The sequence below is a fragment of the Rhipicephalus microplus genome, chromosome X, assembly GCF_043290135.1.
Source record: "Rhipicephalus microplus isolate Deutch F79 chromosome X, USDA_Rmic, whole genome shotgun sequence".
Taxonomy (NCBI): domain Eukaryota; kingdom Metazoa; phylum Arthropoda; class Arachnida; order Ixodida; family Ixodidae; genus Rhipicephalus; species Rhipicephalus microplus.
In genome coordinates this window covers 271,556,852-271,577,558 of record NC_134710.1, presented here as the reverse complement: position 1 = coordinate 271,577,558, position 20,707 = coordinate 271,556,852, and the positions used below count along the sequence as shown (strand labels likewise).

The 20,707-nt window shown below is 42.7% G+C and overlaps 1 protein-coding gene across 1 annotated transcript; it reads right to left on the bottom strand.

Moving 5' to 3' along the window:
- Positions 1–2,403: 2,403 nt before the first annotated feature.
- On the bottom strand, positions 2,404–20,000 carry LOC119161505 (uncharacterized). Its single transcript, XM_037414023.2, has 4 exons — positions 19,765–20,000; positions 8,754–8,942; positions 4,533–4,625; positions 2,404–2,923 (listed from the first exon to the last, which is right to left on the bottom strand). The coding sequence occupies exons 1-4, from the start codon at positions 19,838–19,840 to the stop codon at positions 2,631–2,633; spliced, it is 651 nt and encodes a 216-aa protein (XP_037269920.1). The 5' UTR covers positions 19,841–20,000; the 3' UTR covers positions 2,404–2,630.
- Between the last annotated feature and the right edge of the window lie 707 nt (positions 20,001–20,707).

The following is a 20,707-nucleotide window of genomic DNA, read 5'->3' as shown; positions in this document are numbered from 1 at the left end:
TCGTATTATTCACACTGCACACACCACGCACAATATTCCCGATTTCACCGTCCGTAAAGATGAACCAATATTGTCGATGCCTTTTAACGCACACTACACGCCACCGTCAACACTGCACATTTTTAAAGAAGATGCCGCTGTTCCTCGCACAGGTTGCCACGTGTGTTCACTTCTCGTAGATAAACAACCAGCCAGCGTGGCGAACATTTCATCACGCACTTTATCACACACCTATAGATGTTCTCTGACACATGCCACAGCTAATGTCGTCACTGTGAGATGAATATTACGCTTTCAAAAAGAAAAAAAAATTGCCCCAAGCACCGAGTGACTGCACCCCACTCAGGCACCGGCGGGAGTATTTTGCCAACCACCGCTTTGCACGTGCACCGGTGACGTCACGCTGTGACGTACCCCGGTAGAGGTCTATTGCATCAACCTTTTTTTTCTCATGACATTTCAAGTGTGGCATGAGTAAATTGTCGCTACTATTTTCACGTTCTGCGATATTACATGGAGCTGCGGGGTACTAGCAACGAGAATAATTTCAGCCACCTGGAGTTCTTTGGCGCGCACGTAACATCAGTCTTTTTAGATGCGAAGCAGCTTTTGCTCTAGGCTGTATGCGTCCCTCGGCGACCATCCGCTCCCCTACTGCACCTGCACCAACTCCCTTTCTTCTCCTCGCGAGAAAGTGGGAGGAACATCTTCTCGCGTGAGCCAAGCGGTGGCAGAGCACTGCCTCCGCTTCATTTCTCCTCTCCTGTTTTTCTTTGCCGCCGCTGTGCGCTCGTAATTAAGGCGTGCGCGCAGGCTCCGTGGCACTCTCCTAGCAGCACTGGGTGTTCACTTTGCGGCCCCCACACGGTAATGCACACAAAAGGGAGGGTGGGGGTGGGAGTGGGGGGTAACGTAAGCGGTACACAAGATATACACAATTTCACACACAAATGAAACATACACGGAAACATACAATGGCCACCCAAATGAACACCAGCACTGCTTCGCATCTGCACATGGTTCCCTTTAGTGGGAGGTGATGTAACATTTTTTTTCTTTTTTTTCGTAGATTAAGTTATAGGTAGGCATTTAAAAAGCTGTCTATTGCTAAACAATTTCAGATCATAAACAAATTCGTTTACATATCAAGGCACTGCCCATTTCATGGCCGATTTCCCATGAATGGTTGCGCCAGTTTAGTGAGGGTCAACCAATTAAGCAAGTAAACGGATATTTATGCAATTCCCCTATATAGAAGTACGGCCGCCGTGTTCAAAATTCAAACTTAGAAGTTGGTTTTGGCTAGTTGGTATGACATGACGATATATAGTTATGGCGCGAGAACAGAACGACGACAAAGAGACAAGAAGGACACGAGCGGAGAGTTGGAAATTATCGCTCGTGTCCCTCTTGTCTCTTTATCGTCGTTCTGTTCTCGCGCTATAACAATCGTCGAAATTGAAGCCTGCGTCCGAGAGCATAGCAGCGTAGCAGCTTCACTGTTCAAGTTACTACGGCGGATGAAGCAACAGTTCAGTGCATGCACACATAGGCATGCTCAGGGTTCCCTATCAGGGGTGCCTGCGTAATTGTTTTATGAAAAGGCTTCTTTTTATTTGTGTCATCTTTAATGTTCCAGGATGTAGGGGAGACAAGTGAGATAAAGAAGTTTACTTATGTCTTCTTTTTCATGTTAGTTGTACATTTTGTTTAAAAACAACTTTCTTGCAATGTTTTATCTCAGTACGCACTGATTGTATAGATTTTTCATGTGTTGCATAAGTAAACTTACACTAGTATTTTGGTCTTTAGTAGCCGTATTATTGCAAGCCTCGAGGCAGTGTGGACGAGATAACTCTCAGCCACCAGTAGTTCTTTGGCGTGCACTTAACGCAAGTAAACGGATGCTTCTGCATTTTGTCCGCATCGAAATACGGCGTCCGTGGCTGGAAATGAAACTCACATCCAAGAGCAGCTTCACCGTAAGGTTACTAACGCGGATGAAGCAACATTAGTGCATGCGCACATAGGCGTGCACACGGTTTCCTATAAGTGGGGAAGACAAGCCCCCGTGAGCACGTGCTTGTCTTGTGGACACTACTGCTGTCATCGGGTCAGATCGAGGGCGAGTGAGTTAGGCAACCACTCGGCTTCTGAGCACGATGTCTCAGCCTCTGGAACTCATCACCCCCAACGTTTTCATTGTTTATTTCTTTACGAGGTGGACCGTGTTACACGTTGCGGACAATTGAATGGCTGAAAGATATGAATGAGTCGTCGAAGAATGAACACATTAAAGAACTTTTCCTCCCCTGTCTGAAAGGTGTATTAGTTACTTATCAGCCAAAATGAAAGCTATGTTCGATGAGTACAGTCGAACGAAGAAAAAAAAAACACACCAAGTTGTCTTTGAGTAACAACGGGCGTTTATGACACTTCTAGAGTCGTGTTTCGGTGTGGCAATGCACTGTGTAGCCGCTTTTTTTTTCTGCGTTATCCCTGTAATGAAGAGAGATTTCAGGCGGCATGCATTTACATGGTGTACCGGCCAATGTGACAGGTATGCATATGCAGTTCGTGCGGACGAGTGTAAACGTTAGAGAAGTGGATGTATGATAACCAGGAGCACATCATCTCTCTCTCCTGCCGTCAACGTCGTTGACGCCCTCTGGCCAGAGATCCGGGCGCGCACGGCGACGGATTGCGTCGACGAGCAGTCGACGGAGTCCCGAGATGCGCGTTTTGACGGCGTCGTCATCGAGAACGTAGCAGCCGACGTCGTAGCTGACGATCACCTCGTGTGCGACGACGCCCTCGAGCCTCACGCAGCCGTCCACCTCCGCCCGATGATAGGTCATGTTGTAGAAGCGGACGCAGAGCTGCGCCAGCTGCTCGGGCCAGCATATGGGCGGTGGATCGCGGCCTGCATGCATGGCGTCATTTTCGCGTGCGTGAGTGAAGAACACTCGAAACGAAAACTCGAAGAGTGTTTGATTTTCTATTGTTATCTATGCTTCTGATCTCGTTCATGAAAGGACCAATGAAAAAAAGGTCCCGATTCGCTCATTTGGCCGGGCACCACAATTTGAACACTTTTTCTCAGGTCTTCCACTTGCGATCGCTGCAATGTGAGTTTGATGTTGTAAATACGACGTGATTAAATAATACACTGTGCCGCGAATGTGAGAGAATTGTAACCATCTGAACAACACGTTGCGGGTGACAAGGTCTGTGGCATTGGAGAAATCTGGAAATAACTGCCCAACACAACTTTCTGAACTTATTCAGACTTTTTTGAAATTTATAGATATGAAACAACATGGGAAGGTAGGCGAATTGTATATTATCAACTACGAGCAGGAAGAGGCATACGTAATTGATGGCGATTTGCGAAGCTGTGTTGGGTGAGATGGATCAAAATATAAAGGTCTGCAAGTCTTAAGTGACACTTTGCCTTCATTGCTATCACCACGGTAAAAAAAAGTAGGGCAAGCATCCTCCCCACTCCCGCCCATCTGTAAATGTGTGTTCCTGTCAGTCTGAGCTGGTGTGAACGTTAGAGAGAAAATACAGAAACTGTAAACATTTCTCGCGGCCCAATGAAAGGCACATGCAAAGCCAGTAACAGCTTCACGCTCTTTATACAAGTTTACGAATCCCAACACGAGTTCAGGAATAATGAATGATCTTGTGTTCGATGTGACCCGTGTGTTGACTTCGGCATACAGGTTCAAAGTGGGAAGTTCAGCTTACTCACCGGGCTATGCCGTTGATATAGATGTATAAGGTCCATGTGTAATACGTTTTCGTTTATTCTGATAACTTTGTGCAAAAACGCGCAGGTGAGTGTGCGGGTGTGACAAGCGCGCTGCGCACCCAACTACAACGACCAAATTTTGTTTTTAACTTTTTGTCGCAATTTTTTGGTTCTAAAAAAAAAACGTTTTCAAGCAATCATACACTTTGCGCAAATCTTTACTGCACTGTGCGTGCCATTTTTGTCTGGAGAGCTGTAATGGCGTGTTGTGGAGCAAGCAAAGCTTTTGAGTCCTACTTGTTACGCCCCCAACGAGGAAGAACAAAGTGCCAGACGTTGTGGCTGTGCGGTTTTGTTCAAGTCTCGATGCTCAACGCTGTGCACTCTCTGTCAAGCATTCAATTCCAAACGTAACAGCTGCGCTAATATATAATGCAACTCAAATATGTTACTTCCTCTTCGAAGCACTGATCAACTTTTTTTCATGTATGTGATCGATTCGTAGCAGTCAGCGCTAGCCAGCTCTAGATTTCAAAATTTATGCGCAAGTACAGGTTAGCAAACATGCATTACTGAAATATCAAGATGTCATATGCACTCGAGGAACATTGCAAAGTGGGCGCCTAATATTTCCTTCAGCAGGCGCCATAGTTTTCACCCACCTATAGGCTGCGCTCAGGCGAAAAACTGCCTCGACTGAACTCGCATATTTTTGAACAGACAATATGTTGGCCCTTACAGTGTATAGTGCCTACAGGCAACTTTTACTGCTCACCTGATACGGTTCGATTCAGGACAACGTTGTCATCGATTGAGATGGTGAAGCTCAGCGCGTACTGGTCGGGGTAGTAAGTCAGGTTGGAGCAGGCTGCAAAACAGTAGCATGAGTTCACTAAATAGGCCTCCGCAGAGTTTCAACTGCAAACAAAATTTATGTACAAACAGGAAAGCGGCTGACGAAACGCGAGAATACTAACAATGGACCCAAATTTCATTGTTCATTTGAACTTAAAATAATCCAAAGGAGAATTTTCTTGAGCATCATTGGTAGAGAGACAACTTTTATAGCGCAGAATAATAACCAAAAGGCACAACATGGACCCTTTTCTTTTTCTTCTGGGTTCACTGCCTGAATCTGTAATAGTTTTCTTTTTCTTGTGAGGGGAAATTTTCTTTAATAGAAACGGATGAAGATGGGCACTGTAGCTGCGCTGCTCGCGCTATTCGACCTATTGTCACGCATAACAGCCATAAATTCATCAACTACAAGTATACAAGGTGTAGTCTCGTGTTCCTCAGTTATGTATGTTCGTAAGTACGGTACAGCTGTATTGCCTGTATATTATTTTCGCAATGTTCGGCATGAGTGTCGGAGTTATAAACGTTGGCAATCCTACGCAACCGTATCAACAACAACAAAAAACATTCAAGACATACGTTATTTGAGATACAAATCCTCGAAATTCGAGACCCCGATCTCGGTGATACCAAAACTGGGTGCACCGGGCGCGCAGGCGATGTGGCAACTGTGTTACGTCAGACCAAAAGTTCACGTGACGAACTTTGAAATAAGGCGCTTTGCAACATAATCTGGTCAGCGAAACCGGCAAGTTGTCTCAGATATTGACATTGGACCACTTAATCTTTCCGTTTAGTATGCGTTGCTTACCGAGAAAACCACAGTTTACACATTTTTTTTTTCATTGTACAGCGTAAAACTGTGGGCTGCAGCAACTGCGGCGCTATTTCGCACAGAAAAGCGAAAGAGTGCTTTCATTTTTTTTTAAGTGTAAGAAAAGACTGATAAGCACTGCACAACAAACGCTACGAACAAGCGGTGCTATTGTGTATTTGGGACGATTTGCTATTTTTCTTTTCACGACTGCTGCGGCGTGTCTTTTTTCGGAGTTGATCACGTGAGCTTCCGGTCTGACTCAGAGCGGAATCTCAGGACAGTTAAGTTACGGCGTAACATAACTGCCGCATTTTCTGCGTGCCCAGTGCACTCATTTTTGATATCATTGAAATGGGGGTCTTGAATTTCGATTATTAATATACCTACAATCACGTGTGTTGTCGTGGATATTTCTTTTAAAAAATGAGTGTGTCATGAATTGTTGCGTCCTGTAACTTTTCCATGTGAACAACTTCCCTCAAGTTAATCATAAAAATGGCGTCTCTCATAATCATATAGTGTTTTGGGACGTTAAACCACACAAATCAATCATTAATCATGAAAATGTTAATTAATGAGCGTTCGTTTATTACTCATATCAGTGTGACTTTAGGCGCGGCAAAGTTTTTCCGCCTTGGTTTAAACGTTCGTTTGCAAAGATTACAAATGCCTCACTGCCATAAAATGTTTACTGAAAATATATTCTTTGAAAAAAAAAACACCCTGAATAAAAGCGACAAGAATGCATACAAGTGCACTTGTACTAGTTTAATTCATTTGAAACAGAAATCACGTGTGTGTGTGTGCGTGTGTGTGTGTGTGTGCGTGTGTGTGTGTGTGCGTGTGTGTGTGTTTGTGTGTGCGTGCATGTGTGTGTGTGCGCGCGTGTGTGTGTGCGTGTGTGTGTTTGTGTGTGTGTGTGTGTGTGTGTGTGTGTGCGTGCGTGTGTTAGGCCTTTCTGGAATGTAATTTCTATCATTCTTAACGTTTTTATGGTAAGTAAAATAATAATTGAAAATAAATTTATACCAAACAGTTGTTTCATGCACGTGCTACGTAGAATTAACGCGTTAAACGTATGTGTAAGGTGACGTGCTTGATAACAATGCAGATAAGCTATACGTATCTTTCACTTATTATTGTCACGGGGTCGTGACGTGGCCGAAGACAGGATACTTTGTGTTGGGATTTAACAGTTTCTTTGGGCGAACCTGTGCCCGGCAAACGGAAAGACCGATTACAGTAGCAGTCTTGCACAGATAGCAGTGAACGGAGCATCGGCCGTCGATCAACTACGAAAGTCCGGAAGCTTCTCGAAAACTGCACGCGCGTTTTGCGCTGAGAAATGTGTAGTGTTTTGGGCGATAACAAAACTTGAGAAATGGAACGTGGCATTATTGTATTTATGTATATCTAAAAGCATGATCAATTACTAATATTTGTACATAGTTAACGATAGTGCGCTTTCAATGGGAACTGGAGATAATTTCAGAAACTCCCTGATTGGATAGTGAACGATCGCTATGCACTAAAGACCGGTCCTTAACGGTGCTTAAGCCACCTCGATTTAGAAAATTTCTTGTGTAGCGGCAGATGAATACGAGTTAAATAATAATTTGCGTGGTCTTACGAGCCAGAACAATGATATGACTTCGAGACATGCGGTAGTGGATGACTGAAAATGCCTACCATTTGACGCTTGAAGTGCACTGACATCACACACTACACGGACCTCTTGAGTATATGAGTCAAAACAAACATCAAGGCTGCAAGTGTTTCTCAAAACGATGCTGTATGAGTTACAGCCGCTTCATTATTGTCAATGCGACGCTAGCAAGGTGCCATGCGACCAATGCACAGAGACTTTCTACCATAGTAACTGGAAAGATACATGAATGGATGCTATGAGGCACCCTTTTCAGATTAGGCCAGGTTCAAAAAAGTTTATGAGCAACGGGAAGGTGGCCTGTGCGCCACCAAGCTCAATTTGTTTTAATTCGTTCCTGTGTCTTGTCTACCTAAATTATTCTTTCTTCACATAAAAATCATAAATTCACGGCTTGACTTCCTAATTTGACGGTAGAATAACCTTCATTTTAAGGCCTCATTTAACGGCGATATTGAACAGGGACAAAAACGAATGATACACAGCACGCAGACAGACTCACAACTAAACGTTTAATGGTTGAAAGATGATATATATACAGTAAACATGTGATGAATCAAGCTCATTGTACACTGATACGCTTACGTCACAAAGAAGCATAAAACTATTCCAGCTCACAATCTGCAACCGAAAGCGAAGGTTCGCTAATGAACGCACTTGTAGTATTAATTTTGAATGCTTCGAACTGTTCTCGGGTGCAACGATCCTTGTGGCGATACATAATCTTGGTTTCGTCGATAATTGGTTGACACGTGTTATTGATACCTACTTTACACTTCCTACAGCGCTTTGACACGTGTGAATAGCCACCGGTAGAGCAATTCTTCGGATGCTATTTTAGGTAAATATTTATACACCTCGTACACTCAACCAAAAAGCAAAGGAACTCCATAAACCACTGCGCAGGCTCCGGGGACAAACCTTGAGCTATAGGTTCAACATGACAAACAAAGGTACTGAAATTAGGTGTTTTGTCAAAAACATTCATTACAATAGCACACAATCGCGAAATTTTCTGAGGTGCCAAACACACGAAGTTCACATGTTTACATCGTAGCGCTGCGTTACGTTCTTCAAGTTATGCTACGCATTCTGCTAGTACGTGCCAGCAAAAAGTGTCGTGGGGTGGGGGGGGGGAGAGAAGTATTATGCGCTTTTTAGTAATCAGTCTTTTGTAAGATGTATGCATGCATGTTGTGACAAAAGTTTCTATGCCACGTTCGCATGCGAGAAGACTTAGTTTTTCTCCTTGGCTGTATGTCACGGATAACAGTCTATTGTATCACCAGCAGCTATGCGCATCAAGAATGAGCATTCTAACTGTGTGGCAGCATTTGTGTGTTCGTTATTCAATACAAGGCCCACATCACCAGCTTGATTCGAGCTACGAATTGCGTTCAATGGCTCGGGAATATTTGAGGAGTGTACCTGTACTAGATAACGAATTGTGTTGCATGTGAATGAAGAGCCCAAACCAACAGACATAAGGTTAACATTCAAGCCAGACAAATGTCTAGAAATGATACTACGTAAGCCGGCAACATGTCCGGTATTTCACGGACTACTGCTGTTTTGCATTCCCAAATTTCGCGCTACTAACCACAATTGACTCTCTTGGCATTCTGTCCATCAGACAGCCGAAAGGGCGTCACTACCTTTCTCCTTGATGCCGAAGCGTGGAGCAGACATGTTGAAGCAGCAACCACACTCGCTGCCGACGCATTGACACCAGCGGGTGTTGCTGGGCCATATCACCGTCTTGTTAGCCGGCTCCTCTTCACCCAGTTCGGGAACCTCTTCTTCTAACTGCGAGTCTCCACCGGCGAGCGGATCAGCTCCCCAAGCTGTCCGCACGTGTTACATAAAAAAAAAAGAATACCGTGAGGACGTTATTAATTGTTCCGATATTTTCTTACGAGAAACACAGAGTCCGATTTAAATGTAAATGTCATGGCACTCAGCATATAGGCTGGTGGTGTGCTCTATCTAGTTACACTGAATTTCAAAATGGCGGAGAAAAGAAGTAAAGTATGATCCCGAGACAGAAACTAGAAAATAATAGGCGTGCACACGGGGGGGGGGGGGGTTGAGGCAAAGTCAGCCCCTACATACATTGACATAATAGAAAGGGGGGCGCTGCATGCGCACGTTTATGTAGAGAAGGGTCATGAACATCATCAGCAGAGAAGTGATGCGCTGCCCATAAGTTGTCAAAGAGATGTTTAGAAGGTCATTGCTATGACGCGCTTCTTTTCCTTTGCTGTTGGTTCACACGTGCGCGATGTTGTAAAGTGGGGGCCCCGTGCTCGCTGTGGGCGGCCGCGGTACTAGTACGCTGTAGCGGTGTCCACAAGACGCGGTACGTAATCTCCCGAGGCTGTTCATCGGCGCGCCGCTCATGGAATAAGCCAGCAGCTACCGCGCGTGCTTGTTACGCGGTTAGGACGACATTGCGAAGAAGAGAGCAAACAATTTTTGGCAGTTTTTTTTTATTCGGAATTGTAACTTGCTTCCTGCACGTAGTGGTGCAGGGAAGTTACAACGTTTACAGGAATCTCGACTACGGCTTTTCTCTTACTTCGTTAAAAAATGTTGATCTAAGTCTGTTTCACTGACAAATTAAAAAAAAATATGGGACCTCACATGCTAAAATCACGATATGATATGAGACACGTTTTGGTGTGAACCCTGGATCATTTTCACCACGGATTTTACGTGAAACTTACTTAAATCTAAGTGTACGAATAGTGTTGCGCTTAACACCTATTGAAGTGCTGTCACAGTGGCCAAAAATTGAGCCCACGTCATTGGGCTCAGCACCTTAGCCGCTAAGCTGCTACGGCGAGTAACTTCTCCTCGAGCACTTTTGTTGACCTCCGATTTTTTTTGCCTAAGTTATCACCAACAGAATGTAATTATTGTACAGTTTCCTTTTCTTAGATAGCCGTGAGCAGCTTTTCATTATTTTGTAACGCCTGCCATATGTTACACAGTCAATGTTTATTCTTTTGTAATATTTTTGTTATGATCATGGTTTTTTCTTACTAAATGACACAAATAAATTACCTTTTGGACAGATTCTAGAGGCTGACTGTAAATAATAGGTTCTCATTTTTTTGCCAGACACAAGTACCATCATACTAAAGTCACTCGTCTTGTACCGTGATATGCAGGAACGAGTTGGAAAACTCTTGTGAACAGTAGCAGACTAGACAGTCTTCGTCAAGGCGACCAACAGTCTTCAGCATACGATTACGAACTATCTTTAATGACACTATATTTAAGGCTAGCTTCTCCACGCTACGAGACACAGTGCCAAGAAGCCCACTTCTTTGGTCGATTGCGCCAACAGAGTATACCAATTTCTGTTGCAGGTACACTTCCGATTTTGATCATAGCACTGACCGATTCATTTTTTTTGCTGCATGTTTGCGAACCTCCCTCATTGCAGGGTTCATATTCCACACGGACCTCCTCATTCGTTCAATACATTCTACCGCCACAGGGTAAATGGGAAAACTACCATCGGTATATAGCGCAGAAGGGAAGGATACAACTTTAAAACCAAAATAAAGCGACTGGAGCATTTCACGCTAGAATGTAAAGCCCATAATTTAAAAAAAATGAAAAGTAAAGAAAGAAATAAAAAAACATAAGACAGAATGGAATAAACAGAGGGGCGAAGGAGTGGTGGGTGAGAAAGAAAAGGGGCAGCGTCCTTTACTCGTGCGTGAAAGCGTTTTTTTTTCGTCAAGGAGCTTGAGGTTGTAGATAGTTCACGTCGTTTTTCGTAACGCTTTGCATTGCTGTATTGCAGCTGCCCTTTTGCGAATGAGTAAGCCAAGTAATTACCGGCTGTACGTCTTTAATCATCCCACCAGCAATGCATAACGCATGTCAATCGTTTGCGCAAACTCAATGAAGTTAACTCGAGTATAAAAAAAGGGCGTTCAAAAAAAAAAAGAGGGGGGGGGGCAGGTGGGGCATTTCGTGCTCACTTGCTCTGGAATCCGATCGTCGGGCAGATGTAAACGCAGTTCAGTACGCTGTTTCCTGATATACGTGTGCTCGACAGCTTCCCAGCACTCGTTTGCACGCGAAACGAACATGTTATAGCTGCAGTCAGGGGTGCGCCCTTTCCGGACAGCGCTAAGCATTTGTTCCGACGCCGTTAACGCACTGACTACGCTCGACTGACGCCCACATGACACTAGTACGTTACTCGGTTTATGGGGAAACAGACGCGCTTTGAACAAATTACCTATTGCTCCTTCGATCCGCATATACGCACGAGTCGTCAACCTTACGATTTCGTCGTGCCGCCATTATACGTCGATGCAGCTTCATTGCAAAGAAAGCCAAGTACTTTTTCAAGTATAACACTGCTGCGGAGGCTACAATGCCGTGCTTAGGTATAAAGTATTGGGTGTTTTGGAAAACTACAATTACGTTGAAGGTGCAGAACATCTACAACAATACGCAGCGCAATACAACGTAGCGTATCGAACGATTGTCAGTGGTGCTTCACTTTCGGCGGCGTGCGAGCAAGCTGCGCATCACCGCCTGTCTGAAGTCTCGCTTTGTGTGTAGCGTGATTGTCGTGTATGAGCGTACTTTCGTAGAAGACAGTCCAGAGCCCAAAGCGAAGCATGTAGTCTTGCCGAACTTACTTGGTCTGCACGTGATCCGGACGCGGCTCACGTGAGAGCTCTGCTGCTTCTATTGTATCCAAAATCTCAGCAGCAGTTGTGTGCCAAGGAACTACACCGCTTTTATTCCGCACATCTAGCTTCATGGCTTTTAACTTCCATGATTATACATGTGCACGCGTTATTTTACAATCCCGATCACCTAATGACATTGTAACACGTCTGTAACTTGCGCTATTTGGTCATGATACGTCGTCAACACTCTTTAAAAGAAAGGTTGTAGTACTTACTAAGTTCGGTTTACTAAGTACTTGTACTTGTCACATATGTTACTAACCGGTTAGTAAGTGAAGTTAGTAACGAGGAGGCTAGTGACTGTTACTACCTCCACCGTTACTAACGCAGTTAGTGATGGTTACTAACGTAGGTAGGAACTGTTGCTAGCAAAAAAAAAATACCAGATGCTATCATTTTGCCTCATGAATCACCTGTTTTATAACGGTCGTATTCGAGAGCATCAACATTTTGATATATCACTGAGTAATTGCGCACATAATCTCAAAGGAGAACACACCTACACAAGTCCACGCGAGAAGTACAGTTTCTAAGCGGTTCCAGGAGTATCTATAGCCCTAACTTTGGGGAATGCAGCTGGTGCCGGTGGACGGCTATGTTGTAGGATGTATAATTTAAGTTAGGCGCCTTTATTTGTAAAACGTACACTTTTTTTTAGATGAGCGAGGTAACGTAGTGTAACTACTTTTATTCAAGCATATAATAGAAATAATTAGTTATGTCTATTTTGCATAATACCCTTTCAAACACGGCCTGATATTCAAGACGTAAGCATGCCTAGTAAGCTTGCATATATTGCCTCAATGAACTTGAATGTATCCTCATGCTACTAAATAGGTTGTTAGACGCTCGTTGTAATAACCTCTAAGGTTTGTTCAATTAGTTCATTAAATACGCACATTATGAAAAGTTACTAACAGTGCGCAAAACGTATAGTAGCCATTGCAAGCTTCAAGCGTTTGCTAACGTGGTTAGTAAAATGGCCGCAAAATTGAATAGTAGTGGCCTAAGAAGGTTAGTAACAGCTTCTGTTACTAAAATTTTGCTCGTGGTTACAAGCTTTTTACAACTTTATCAAGAGTGAAGGACTTGAGAGCAAGGAAAGAGTAACAAGACGTTGAATAAGCACTCAATGTCTTGTGTGTGCCTGCATGTGTAATAAATCTTCCTGCCGTCTTTAGCGGGATGGTTCTAAAGGAAACGCTCGAATGCGTGCACGTTACTGAAAATGCGTGCATTATATTCTAAAACTTACTTTCTCCTATCTATTCAGCAGTATGAAATTAGTCACATGTATTGGCACAATATGCCGAGACATCTTCATTGTTGTCTGTTTCATTATTTATAAAGCGAGAAATCCGTCTAAATTAACGTTATCGCTTGTACCGCCGTCCTTTGTGTAGCTTTTGCCCCGCCGCGGTGGTCTAGTGGCTAAGGTACTCGGCTGCTGACCCGCAGGGCGCGGGTTCGAATCCCGGCTGCGGCGGCTGCATTTCCGATGGAGGCGGAAATGTTGTAGGCCCGTGTGCTCAGATTTGGGTGCACGTTAAAGAACCCCAGGTGGTCTAAATTTCCGGAGCCCTCCACTACGGCGTCTCTCATAATCATATAGTGGTTTTGGGACGTTAAACCCCACATATCAATCAATTTGTGTAGCTTTTATTATCATTGAATGATGCGTTTTCTTCGTTCGTCCTTCAGTTTCGAGCCGTCGTCGCTTGTTGGCAGCGACCGAGATCGTTTGATATTTGATGACAGCGCCGGCTGGCGTACACCACTTAGCGAACAATACTGCATGCGCGCCTGGCTCTGCCAGTGTATGCTTATATTAGCAAGCTGGCCAGCACTCGAGCATCAGAGAGGAGCATCTGAACGTGAAAGAATGTAAGATACCCTTTATTCTAGATTGCAATTGAAGAAGAAGAGCCTTGAGCCCTCGCAAGAGTTCGGCGAGCTCGAGATCGGGAACAGCCCGCACTACACATCGCGTTACCCGTTATTAACTTTCTTGCTTTCTACATTTGCGAGAAAGAAATGCTCTATGTTGGCCTCAAAAAGAACACGCCATCAAAATCAAGTTTATATCGATAGATCCCCGCAATTAACACTGGTCAGAAAAGTTGCGCGTCAGCGCACATTAAGTTTGTCGGAAGTTGGCCACGGAGCTATAGCAGTATACACAGCGCTCTCTATAGAACAAGGGCGCTGACGTTCTGAAGAAGGTTTACGAAATGTCGACGAGAAATACGAACATCCGACTCTGGGGCAGCAGTTATTATCCACGCTTAAAATTTGACCAGTTCATATTTATTTATTTATTTATTTATCTATTTATTTATTTATTTATTTATTGCTCTCTCCATTTCACCGGGCGCAAACATCAGAGCTAATTTCGTTTAATGTCTCAAATTACAACCATTACGACGACATACACGCATTCACAAGCAGTGCTTTTGTACCGTATCTGTCACACTTGTTCATACAGAACCCGAGCGGTGCTGCGCGGAGGATTTGAAGCAAAATTATGCAGCAGATACTCAATTTTCCTGGAAATTTTCGCATTAGTGCACAGCCGAACAGACTTGCGAACCACACAGGCCCAGGCGCATTGCCCCTGTCAGAACAAGTGTGATAAGATTTCACTTGATTCGATCCCCAGCACACCACCCTTGGTGCTATCTATAGACAACTGTGATACACTCAGTACATATCCGCAGTGCTTGACGGCAGGTTTGCACGCATTTGTTTTTCGACCTTTTAACCTCTCAAATTCACAAGTTTACTTAAATGCATGGGGACATAAACAAAATGGAATCGAGTAGCTTTTTCGACAGGATAAAAAGAGGTCGACAGACATGGTGCTGGTTATTGATCAAGAACCACTGTTTATTACAATTCATCTGAATATATATATATATATATATATATATATATATATATATATATATATATATATATATATATATATATATATATATATATATTAATGAGATCTAACAAACAGTAATGCCAAGGAATGTACAGGGGAAGTTATTAGAACCAATGGAATGTAAATAAGAAGAAAGAAAAAAACATCCACTTTTCTTTCTTCTTATTTACATTCCATTGGTTCTAATAACTTCCCCTGTACATTCCTTGGCATTACTGTCTGTTAGATCTCGTTAATATTGTGTTAAAACACGGAAAAACGAGCCCTTAGGTATACACTTCTTTCCCTTATTTCATTGAACGAGGGTCTCGTACTGGCAGACTTGGTGTGTTTAGGTTGTACAGGAGGGACAATTAATCAGCTGCCCGCTCATAATAAGTTCACGTGCTACGTGACGCAAAACATGCGAATAAGAGTGTTTTCACACTCGTCGCTCGGCTTATAGATGGCGCTGACTGTCACTCCTACTTCTAAATTCACATATAAACCACCCAAAAAAAAAAAGTGGATGGAGGGAAGGCCGCTGTGATAGCTCAGTGGTTAGAGCATCGAACGCGTTATTCGAAGGTCGTAGGTTCGATTCCTGCTCACGGCTGGTTATTTTTTCATTCACTTTTCTTTCTTCTTATTTACATTCCATTGGTTCTAATAACTTCCCCTGTACATTCCTTGGCATTACTGTCTGTTAGATCTCATTAATATTGTGTTAAAACACGGAAAAACGAGCCCTTAGGTATACACTTCTTTCCCTTATATATATATATATATATATATATATATATATATATATATATATATATATATATATATATATATATATATATATATATATATAATCAGCCTGACTACGTCCACTGCAGTACAAAGGCCTCTCCCATGTTCCGCCAGTTAACCCGGTCCTGTGCTTGCTGCTGCCAATTTATACCCGCAAACTTCTTAATCTCATCTGCCCACCTAACCTTCTGTCTCCCCCTAACCCGCTTGCCTTCTCTGGGAATCCAGTCAGTTACCCTTAATGACCAGCGGTTATACTGTCAACGCGCTACATGCCCAGCCCATGTCCATTTTCTCTTCTTGATTTCAGCTATGATGTCCATAACCCCCGTTTGTTCCCTAATCCACTCTGCTCTCTTCTTGTCTCTTAAGGTTACACCTACCATTTTTCTTTCCATTGCTCGCTGCGTCGTTCTCAATTTAAGCTGAACCCTCTTTGTAAGTCTCCAGGTTTCTGCTCCGTAGCTAAGCACCGGCAAGATGCAGCTGTTATATACCTTCGTCTTGAGGGATAGTGGCAATCTACCTGTCATAATTCGAGAGTGCTTGCCAAGTGTGCTGCACCCCATTCTTATTCTTCTAGTTACTTCAATCTCGTGGTTTGGCTCCACGGTTATTACCTGCTTTAGGTAGACATAGTCTTTTACAACTTGAAGTGCACTATTACCTATCTCGAAACGCTGCTCTTTTCGGAGGTTGTTGTACATTACTTTCGATTTCTGCAGATTATTTTAAGACCCACCTTTCTGCTCTCGTTGTCTAACTCCGTAATCATGAGTTGCAATTCGTCTCCTGAGTTACTCAGCGATGCAATGGCATCGGCGAAGCGCAGGTCACTATGGTACTCTCCATTAACTCTTATCCCTAACTGTTCACATTCTAGGCTTCTGAAAATCTCATGTAAGCACGCGGTAAATAGCATTGGGGAGATTGTGTCCCCCTGCCTTACACCCTTCTTGATTGGTATTCTGTTGCTTTCTTTATGAAGCGCTATTGTAGCAGTTGATCCCCTGTAGACTTCTTCCAGGATGTTTATATATACTTCATTGACGCCCTGATTTCGCAGTGTCTGCATGACGGCTGATATTTCTACTGAATCAAACGCCTTCTCGTAATCTATGAAGGCTATGTATAGTGGTTGGTTATATTCTGAGCATTTCTCTATTACCTGATTGAAAGTATGAATGTGGTCGATTGTTGAGTAGCCTGTTCGAAATCCTGCTTGTTCCTTTGGTTGATTGAATTCTATTGTTTTCTTTACTCTGTTAGCAATTACCTTTGTAAATAGCTTGTATACTACAGAGAGCAAGCTGATCAGCCTGTAATTCTTCAAGTCCTTGTCATCTCCTTTCTTATGTACCAAGATATATATATATATATATATATATATATATATATATATATATATATATATATATATATATATATATATATATATATATATATATATATATATATATATATATATATATATATATATATATCCTGATGAAGGCCGGACCCACGGCCGAAACGTCAAGAAAATCACTTCGTACGTGCGTCTTCTTCCCTATACGAATAATCTTTCCCGGACCCAGCATCACTTTTGTTTATATATATATAATTGCATCAAGGAAGCAACGCTGGCCCCTGCAGAATAAAAAAATATAGAGCACGACGCACGTTGGTTTTGCACCGTATATTCTGACTCAAATATACCGAATATACCGTGCAAAACCAACGTGCGTCGTACTCTGTTTGTCCCTACCTGTATATATATATATATATATATATATATATATATATATATATATATATATATATATATATATATATATATATATATATATATATATATATATATATATATATATATATATATATATATATACAAGAATAAACAAAATGATTTCAGGCCATATCCATATCTCGACACAACATGCACACGTGCACACGTATCTTCGTATGTGCCCCGCCGCTAAGGCACTCAGCTGCTGACCCGCAGGTGGTGGGATCGAATCCCGGCTGCGGCGGCTGCATTGCCGATGGAGGCGGAAATGTTGTAGGCCCGTGTGCTCAGATTTGGGTGCACGTTAAAGAACCCCACGTGGTCTAAATTTCCGGAGCCCTCCACTACGGCGTCTCTCCTAATCATATGGTGGTTTTGGGACGTTAAACCCCACAAATCAAACCCCACAAATCAGTCATATCTTCGTATCTACACAATAATAGTTATAATAATAATAATAATAATAATAATAATAATAATAATAATAATAATAATAATAATAATAATAATAATAATAATAATAATAATAATAATAATAATAATGTTAATAATAATAATAATAATAATGATGATGATGATGATGATGATGATGATGATGATAATAATAATAAATTATTCCCACCAATAAAGTCTTGATGAAGGGCGTGAGAAAAAATCCGACAAGCCGCTCGACTAAGTTCCCACCCGTCGGTTACATAAGGCAGAGGTAGTGGTGGCAACTGAACACATAAATTGGTAGCAATAACTGGCCTTTCTTTTACAAAATATAATAATATGCTTAAACTTGAGTAATTTTAAATGGAGGCAGTACAGATTATATACATTTTTGACATTGCAACATGCATAGACAGGCAAGTTTACAAACGCTGTGTACAAGTATAACAAAGACAAAACACCAACAGCGAAAAATAGAGAGAACCAGAACACAGGAACACTTTAGATGATCCACATAGGGGTAAGGCTAATGTACTTTTGACTGTTTGTGAAGAGCTAACGCGAAATTCGCGGAGCTGCGCAAATTTAATTTTTATCTCAATGTCCGCAAAATGGAGTTTATGTAATTGTGATGGTAACTGATAAGATAGTTGTGGCAGTCTATAGTTAGTTCCTGTGTGAGGAAGTACCCAACGTGGCTGATTACGATATTGGTAATGTGACTTATAAGTTTGCATACCGGCTAACTCTGATAATGTAGACAAACGTCTTTTTTGTTCTTTGTTATACTACTGTAGCAGTGTATAATCATATAAAGTGAAAGCGTTGATGATGCTGTGCTCAGAAAAGAAGTCATGCATTTTAAGTCATTTAGGAAGGTCATAAGTTAAGCTAATGATTTTGTTCTGTAATAGAGAAATCTTTCTTAGTGTCGTCACTGTGTCGTCATGGCTCACACTAGTGCACGGTAATTTAAATGTGAAATAAATAAAGTATAGTATATTGCAAGCGTTGCTTTTAATGGTAGCAGTGATCTATGACGCGAAAATACGCCTACAGCTCTAGAGGCCTTAAGTAAAACATTATTGACATGGTCATTTCATTGCATGCTTTGTGTGAAATAAACTCCAAGCGGTTTTGTAGATCTCAAGAGTTCAATCCACTGTGATTGATATTGTCGGTTTATTGGAGTGTCCGATTTCTTATTCTTGCAATTAAAGATAACCGCTTTAGTTTTAGTTAAATCGATCAACAACGCCTTTTCATAAGTCCATAGCTCTTAATTTCTCAAACCACCGTTACCATGCAAGGATTACTCCTGATGAGTAAGCTGACAAAAGATTCGTGGTATCATCCGCGTAAGTTATAAATCTAGAATCACCATCAATATGCGTAATGTCGTTGATGTGAATGTTAGAAAGAAGGGGCCCCCCAGTATGCTACCTTGAGGTACTCCGGTTCGGTAGTCGCGCGTTTTTTATTGAAAACTGCCAATCCAAACGTGCTGTTTTCGATGCGATTAATACGACATCATTAACTCTAAAGCATGACCCCTTGTACGACAAAAATCAAATTTATTGTATAAAATGCAACGCACTATGCCTTCGTGAAATCTATAAAAATACTTAGCATAAATTTGTTTTGCTCGAATTTATCTGGTATGCATTCTTTTTGATGAATTAAAGCGATTTCTGTCGACCCATTCTTCCTAAATCCGTACTGCAAGTCAATAAGTATGTTGTCAGTATGTGGAAACCTATCTATCTGTTTATATATAAGTTTTCCCAGACATGTAGAAAATATGTAAGTAAAAAGTATATTCTCACAAAAAACTCGGATAACCCAAAGCTTTTCGAAGGGTGCCTATGTATACGTCGAAAAAAAAAAAAACTCTACTGACGTTTTAGACAGGACACTTAGAATTACATCCCTGACCTGAATATTTGTTTCTACTGCACGCATATTTCGAAGCAATCTGCGAGTGTCCCGCGGATCGATGCAGGTAAAGGAGCTGCTGAGCAGCTGCAAGTACTGACCGTGCTCTTTGGCGTGCGCCGAACCCGTGAGAGCGGCCGACGCGAGTGCCAGACCGAGTAGCAGCAGCGGCGACATGATGGGCGCACCCGAGTCCGCTGCAGGGACTAGGATATCTGAATGTCCGGATGCTGCCAAGCGTGCGGCGCGCCTATCTATATACGCGTTCAACCACCACAAATTGGACGCTCTCCTCGTCGCCGTGTATCGGATGTCGTTTCGAGCCTTGGCCCTCACGCTCGAGTGCTGATATGGGGCCGCCTTTGCCGCTGCCCCGTGTGCGTGCCACGGTGGCGGCCGACGCGCGCGGAGTGCTTATCCTTCCGTGCCACTGATCTGATTTCTTTATGGCGACTGTTCGAAGTGGACGGAGCAAAAGTTCAGTCGCGTGTATACTGCCAGTCATCTACGGTATACACAAGTACAGCCGTCAGCACCTTTAACGCGAACGCTCCGCCGCGTGTCCTGCAGCAGTTTGACGCTGAGACCACGTACGTTTGGGTTCTCTTACCAAGATGCTAGCCATACGTGCCGACATACTATCCAAGCCTAACGAGACATTATCTCGGCAAAAGCGCCCAGCACTTCGCGGCTGGCACCAATCAAACTAGCCCAGACCACGCATCTAAGTGTTCGTGTTAAAGGTGCTGGCGGCTGTACAGCCAAGAAAGAAGATAAGATTTAAGGTAGCTTCCCGCTGGTGCTGCCAAGCCTGAAAGAAGTGCTGAGCTGGGCGGCCATTCGTGTTTCGTTTTCTTTTTGTCTCTTCTCTCTGTTTTTGTCTTTCTTTATCTCTGTTCATTTCGACTTCTTTCTTCACCACTCTATGCATTTCTTCGTATTTCTCGCTCCTCCAGTCTCTGACTCTTTCTTCCTTTTCTTTGTCGTTTTCTCGGTTGCTCTTTCTACTTACACTTCCATTTGTAACTATACTTTTTTCCTGTT

Excerpts from the sequence above, each read along its gene's own strand:
- LOC119161505 (XM_037414023.2), bottom strand. The coding sequence starts at position 19,840 with ATGTCGCCGCTGCTGCTACTCGGTCTGGCACTCGCGTCGGCCGCTCTC. Across the intron at positions 8,943-19,764 it reads GGCGCACGCCAAAGAGCACG|CTTGGGGAGCTGATCCGCTC; the intron begins GTCAGTACTTGC and ends ACGTGCGGACAG. Across the intron at positions 4,626-8,753 it reads CTTCGGCATCAAGGAGAAAG|CCTGCTCCAACCTGACTTAC; the intron begins GTAGTGACGCCC and ends ACTGTTTTGCAG.